The 7001-nt window shown below is 40.3% G+C and overlaps 1 protein-coding gene across 1 annotated transcript in view; it reads right to left on the bottom strand.

Annotated features, from left to right (window-relative positions):
* TASP1 (taspase 1) overlaps positions 1–6287 on the bottom strand; it is a 78051-nt gene extending 71764 nt beyond the window's left edge. The window contains exons 1-2 of the mRNA XM_072410277.1: positions 6162–6287; positions 912–1126 (exon numbers count right to left, since the gene is read on the bottom strand). Coding sequence (XP_072266378.1) covers positions 912–1056 — 145 coding nt within the window. The 5' untranslated portion in view covers positions 1057–1126; positions 6162–6287. The remainder of the gene's footprint in view (positions 1–911; positions 1127–6161) is intronic.
* Positions 6288–7001: the final 714 nt, after the last annotated feature.

Genomic DNA, 7001 nt, shown 5'->3' with positions numbered 1-7001 from the left:
TCTTCTAAGCAGCATCCACATCTCTTGCTTGACCAATCTCTTGCTTGACCAATCCTCCAGCAAAATACATTTTTCTCCCTGTAAACTGTACCAGAACAAGTTTTATAGGTACAAGGAATCATGTGACCCTGTTCTATGCCCTCAGGTCTGCGTGGTCAATCGCCAGGCCCAAACACCAGGGCGGAGGGCACCTATACATGGATAAGCAAGTATACGTTGGAAAGTGGGCAATCAAGATGCACCGTCATTCGGCCCTGGTCTTACACATGTTAAAATGCATATTTCAGACCTGATGATTACCTAATAGCCCCCAAACATTTTCTGAAAGCAGAGATCCTAAAATTGGACTCAGAAAAACAAACAAACAGCGGTCGAAACAGCTGCAGAAACACAGCTATATTAAAAGAAAAAAAGCTGCATTGTTACTGTTGTTTTTCAGATGGCAGCAGTTGATTTGCTCATTTAAATGTTATTAAAGATTTCACAGGTTTGATTAACCTGTATGTATAGTCAAAAAATCATTTTTAGGTTTAGAAAAGCCTATTTTGTGCTACACTTCCTATCCCAGAGATGAAAAAATATGAGATGAAATTTCATTTCACAGTTGTTTTTGGAACAAGTGTCTTTGCTCGAACATTTCCCCTTGTTTATAGTCATGAAGGTGAAATTCAAAATTTTTAATTACTTTCTGTTACATTGATATTTGTCAGAGAACAATAAAGAGAATGAATCTCTTCAGCGAGGACACAGCCAGCAATACAATCTGATATTAAGATTCAAGCACTTCTTCTTCATTTTCTTTAAAACTAAAAAAAAAATAGCCTATAAATATACTTTGATGACTTGCTGCATAATTAGAAACATGTGTGAATAGGTCATACTAAGAAATCCCAATATCTGTTCTACTTTACCTGCATGCACCAACACAAAGCCAACCCTTTTTCCTTTTTGCGATTTACTGGAGTCTGCGTCTTTGGTTGATTCAGTCTCTTTTCTATTTGAAACCTGAGATGATTTAGAAGATGAGGTTTCTGATGAATTTACTGCTTTTTCCATGGTGTTACCCCAGATTTATCATTGCTGTCTTAGAAAAGAGCACCCCGATAACCATAATTTAGAGGAATTCCTGGAAAGGAAACACAGTGTTGTAATATGCATACAAATCTGAAACAGACTTCTCTTCCAAACGCCAGGGAAGAAGAACCTTTCAATGCGCAAGACAAAATGAGGACACAGATATATTAAAGAGCAGTCTTCTTTGCTCCACTGGGCAGTAAATCAGTATAATAAAAAGAACTCCCTGTACTATGGGTCATGAACTAGAGCGTCAACACATTTATTTCAAAGCTAAGATGTCAATAGGATACCATAATCTAAGTTATGCATTTACACAGCAATAGGAAGTAAACACACAACACTATGAGTTTCAAACTAACCCAAAAATCTTAAAGGAATGTCCAGTATATATTCTTCTTCGTTATTGTACTAAAAATGTTAATTTTTTACTTACTTTTGCAGTTTGCAAAATAAAAAAAAAAAACTACACAAGTTTCCTCACTAATTCTTGTTTACTGACTTATGTACTTACTAGAGAGTCTGAAGGCAAACGGGTACTGTTGTGGTTTTTCTACAGATGTGTGCCCTCACCTATTGTAAGCTCTTTCGGGCAGGGTCCTTTCCTCTTCTAGTGTCATTGTTGTATCTGTCATTTGCAGGGGCTATTTAATGTACATATGTAATATGTTGGCGTTATATAAATACAATGTATTAATAAAAATAGATAACCCATAATGCTCTGTAAATCCTTTGTCTTGGTTGCATCTCTTATTAAGAATTTATTAGTAAAATCACGATTTGATTACATGGTATACATATATAAATATATACATAAACATTATAAGCAATAAAATAACAAAACTTATAAACAAATTTAACTAATCTATACATTTTTTTTAAAGAAAACCCTTTAAATATTATTCCAGGTCTTCAGGAAACCCCTGTTATAAATACTATTCACAGCTCACAATACATTAGCATGGTAGTCAGTGGGAAGAAAGCCTCTTATCTGCTGGTCAGTGAAAAGAATGTCACCCATACAGATAGCCAAAAAGATTGTTGGTGTCAGTTAAATTGACCCAAAGGCACAATTTCTTCCCATGCGCCTTAAAAAAATTTCTGGGTTGAACACTGAGCAATATATACATAAAGGCAGATACAAATCAGTAGTTCGAAAACTTTTGAACCAAGTCTATTATTGACTTCACACCAAACATATGCAAGGCTTTTTTAATTTTGGGTTCTCCACTGAGAGTTAACTTTCAGGATCATCATTTAGGATGGATGCTCTATAAATACCTACTAGAAATTCCACCTGCCAGATGATGACATGAGATGTTAAAGAATATAGCAACACTTTTTATTAAATCTTTGCTTTCGTGCATTCTCTTTAAACATATATGAAAAATCCACTTTCATATAAGCAACCACAAAAGCTTAGCTTTAAACAAAGCAAACAGTTGCTCCAGCTACATCATAATATCCGCTACCAGAGCTGTATATACACGTTAAAATGTATATATGTGGAGCCACACTGTTTTGGAGCAGGTAAGGATACAACCTCTGCCAGTTGAAGTTTTGTTTGTGTATCATTACAAAAAATACCCCCTTACTTTTTGCTCCAGAGAAACAACAAAAAGTAAGAGGACATCTCCTAAAGTGAGGGAAATTTTCTCCTTACCCTTTATTCTGGAGAAGGCGCTAAAATTTCAGATTTGCCATTACTTGCCATGTTGATAACAATGGTCATCAGGACAAAATGATCAGTTAATACCCACAATGGAGACAAAAAAAAAACCTGATGTAGGATCTAACCCTTCCTCACTCCAGTATCCAGTCTTCTTCCCAGAAATGTTTTAAGCTGGGTGGTAAGAAGTTGTAGGCGGGTGGCATGGTGATCCAAGCTTTTAAAAACAGCTGGGTGGTTACTGAAAAGTGCAAGGTGGTGTATCCAGCTAAAAGGGGTCGGGGAGAACATTACTCCCCAAAACTGAAAAAAGGTTCTACCAGGATTTACACTTTAACACTGCAACCGCATCATCCCCAATTTTTTAAACACTGTTCTTGAAACAAAATGAAAATATCTGGAAATAAAGTGAAGATACTCACATGATTACATTGGCACCACCAATTGTGAACGTTTATTTCTTTAACTTGTATATTATAGGAAACAAAATATATTTGAATGGTGGATTAACATCAACTAATTTTTTTTTATAAAACGAACACAGAGCTTAGGGAAGAATAAATTAATTTTACACCCCCACTCCCACGCCCAATCAAGTGTATCCTGCCCATATGTAGGCACCAGTCAATGCACAATTACCCAGCGAATACCGTGGCAATGCCAATAGGCAAGAGTTCAGTACTGCCCATGGTAGCAGAATTATTTAGAAATTTTCTGTTTGATTTATTTACATTTGTACATGAGTGTGCGTGGATTTATTCCTGTGCTAAATACAAATATATTACCTCAGTGGACTAATTATGACCTGTGCTCAATTACTGCTGATTTTACCACACAGTTGTCCCCAGCCCCTCTTAGACGAGCGCAACACCCGTCACTTTTCAGTAACCACCTGACTGTTTTTGGGTGGTCACTGAAGAGTTGGGTCACAATACAGGGTCTGCCATCCGCCTACGATTTCTACCCAACCAGCTTAAAAAAATATCTGGGTTGAACACTGGAAAGTTTTTAAAAATTTGGCAGACCAACAAAATAAGCTTAACTCCTAATAAAGTTATTAAAAGAGGAAGTAAATCAAAAGTGCTCAAAACAAAAAAAAATCCACTTACCTTTAATCCCGCAGAGTACTCGATCGATCCGGAGGTTTCTTCCATTGGGTCCCGGCTGTCGTCCCAGAAAGGGCTCCTTCTGCGCATGTCAGAACACCTCGGAGAACCCAAGAGCCTCCTGGAATGCATGACGTAGGTATCCAGGGAGGCTCTGTGCACCCAATAATTCTTGATCACCTAGGTGATCGAGAATTAAGGGGGGCATGCTGCACCTTTTTCTTTTATTAAAAAAAGGGGTGTTGCACTTAAGAAAAAAAAAAAAAGAATTTTTACCTTACATAAAGGGTTGTCTATTTTTTTATGTAAAGTGAAAATTCTGAGTTTAGGTACGCTTTAAGTCACTGAAAAGGAAAAAGGGGACCTGATGTATATAAAAAGCAACCATAGTACCTCCCCCCCTCCCCTTCCCAAAAAAAAAAAACAAAACTAAACACATGAAATGATTTGCATATCCTAAAGTAAAACAAGTACAAAAAGCTATTGCTGACCTCTCTAGCTGCATGTATTATGAAGGAATTTATCCTCAAAGAACAAAACGAAGACTCAATAGTTGGGTTTCCATTGGTCTCCGAGGGTTGATTCATATCCATCGAATCTGCCGAAATGCATTTACGCACGGAAATAAACATGTATTGCATTATATGGAACTAAAAATTCACTTTTATAACCTGGGTGAACCATGCAGATGGTTTTTGAAGAAAGGGAAAGAAAGGGATATCCCTTCTGCAGTAACTGCCCAGCTGTCAATTTTTTCTGAGCTGTGCATGCATTGGTTGCCAGGGAAACCCCAGCTTTCCTTGCGCATGCCATAAATGAATGAACTCTGACATGCGTGCGCAGGAGCTACATCAAATGTATTAACTTCACTTCCATTTTATTAAAGCTGGAAAACCATTGATCCTTCCGCGATCCTAGGCCAACCACTCGGCACAGCAGGTGAGAGACCTGCTACCTGCTATCTATCAAATAATGGTGACCCACACACCAACACTAGATCCTAAAGCAGGGGTGGGCAAACTTTTTGACTCAATCTGAAAAAACAAAGATCCTAAAGCAGGGGTGGGCCACAATCTGAAAAAACAATTTGAGCGGCCGGGCCGATGGGAGAGTGGGTGGGTTTATGCCATCATAACGCCACTGAGCGTGACATCATAATGGCATAACCCCGCCCACTCTCCCATCGGATCCCCTCATCCCAATGCAGATTTGAGCCTGCGATGTGAGAGGGGCGGGTTTTGTGCAGGGACACAGCCCGCCCATTCTCCCATGGCAGGCTCAGATCTGGGGGACGTGTCCCTCTCCTGACCCTACACGAGGTGGCACCGGCGTGGAACACCCAAAGGGCCGTATATGGCCCGCGGATCCTAGTTTGCCCATGCCTGTCCAAAAACATTTGCTAAGAAATAGCAAATTATTTTCAAGAAATCTGTTCCAGGTTTGCTGGATCACCCAGCTTCACTGATGAAAGTGCATCCTCTACAGCCTTGGAAAGTTTTAATAAATCATGGCCATTGTGTCAGTCAGTATTGCAATCCTGTCCAGTGATTGGTTGATACTCCATCAAGCCTTTGAAACCCAGACAATCAATTTATAGCCTGCTAATAAAAAAAAAAAACACATCACTTATGCAAAATGATCATGCAGAATGTGAGACGTGGGAGATGTTTTAGCAGCCCGGATTCCCAGGAATCTTTCTTTAAAAACAGATATAGTTTATGCATACAGAAAACTTTTTGTGCCTGGAAATGCCTTAAAAACTCTTTTTTTAGTCATCTTTGTAAAAGAGAGGTAATTTACAGCCACTTCCCGTTACAGAGAAGCAACAGGAAGTTTAAGAATATTTCCAAAACTGTGGAGATTTCCCCTCCCATCTGCCCCCATTAAAAGTTTCCCCATTGTACGGGTTTCTCCTTTTTCTCCTTAGTCTTTGGTACTTATGTTGGATTTTCCTCTAATTTCCAGGTGACAACGGTCACTAGGACAATGGTAAATTTCCCCAATGGGGACACAGACAGCTGTAAAAGCCTAACAGGGAAGCCAACCCTCCTCTATCCAAACCCAATAGCTCAGGTCTGGTTACTATGGAAACAGATGACAGCCTGGCACTGGGGGATGCTCTGTGATTGATTGAGGAGCCTCAGGGGATATACAGAGCCAGCATACTGCAAAGTGAGGGAGCATGCTGGGAGTAGTAGTGCCCCACTTAGCATGAGAGCTGCAGGTAGGTGACCTGTGCATGCACACCGCCTATTGTTAATGCGTAATATCAGGAACGAGTACGGCTGTAAGGGGGGGGGGGTTACACTCACGGGTGACCGGCGCTGCGTCCATACAATCCGGGGCCCCTCAAGGCCCTTCTTACGTCCAAGCAGCGCCCCGAAGCCGGCTGCTCCTCTGCGCATGCGCGCTGCTCATTGGTACGTGTCTGGTCACATGACAGCGGGGAGCGCGCGGCTTGTCAGAGCAGAGGGAGCTGGTGTATGGGGAGCTGTGGGTGGCATGTAGAAGGCAATGGTAGCCTATAGTAACATAACATATATTCATAGAACACGAAGAATGCAAATACAATAGCTGTAGTCAAAAGAGTATGTGGTTGGGGGATGTAAACCTTTAAGGTTTGTATTGCTGCGTCCCCAACGGGAGGATTCACATCTTCCTTTGCACTGGGGACCCTTGTAACTAATCAAAGCCAATGGGAATCAATATTATACAGCTGCAAGGAAATCCTATGGGGATACCTGTGGATAAGGGCAATTTGTAAACCCTGGGAGATTTTATCTCACTTCCTGTTGGCTGTCTGAGACAGGAAGTGACGTGATACACAAACTGCAAAAAGGGGAAGGGCAGACACAAGCAAGTGATTACAATTATTGCCTTCATGTTTGTGCAGGTAACAGCTTCATTCAAACCTTAAAGGGGAACAAATGCTATGGTTTATCCAGCATTTGGACAAAGGCTGAACTTTCTTTTCTTTTTTCCTAGATTGTCAGCTTTTTGGGGCAGGGTCCTCTTCTCCTTCCGTGTCACTGTCTGTCATATGCAACCCCTATTTAATGTACAGCGCTGCATAATATGTTGGCGGTATATAAATACTGTTTAAAGCGGAGTAAACCCAAAACTTACCTTCAATTGTGCAGATCAGTCTGTCT

The sequence above is a fragment of the Pyxicephalus adspersus genome, chromosome 4, assembly GCF_032062135.1.
Source record: "Pyxicephalus adspersus chromosome 4, UCB_Pads_2.0, whole genome shotgun sequence".
In the NCBI taxonomy this organism is placed as follows: Eukaryota; Metazoa; Chordata; class Amphibia; order Anura; family Pyxicephalidae; genus Pyxicephalus; species Pyxicephalus adspersus.
This window is presented reverse-complemented; position numbering and strand designations above follow the sequence as displayed.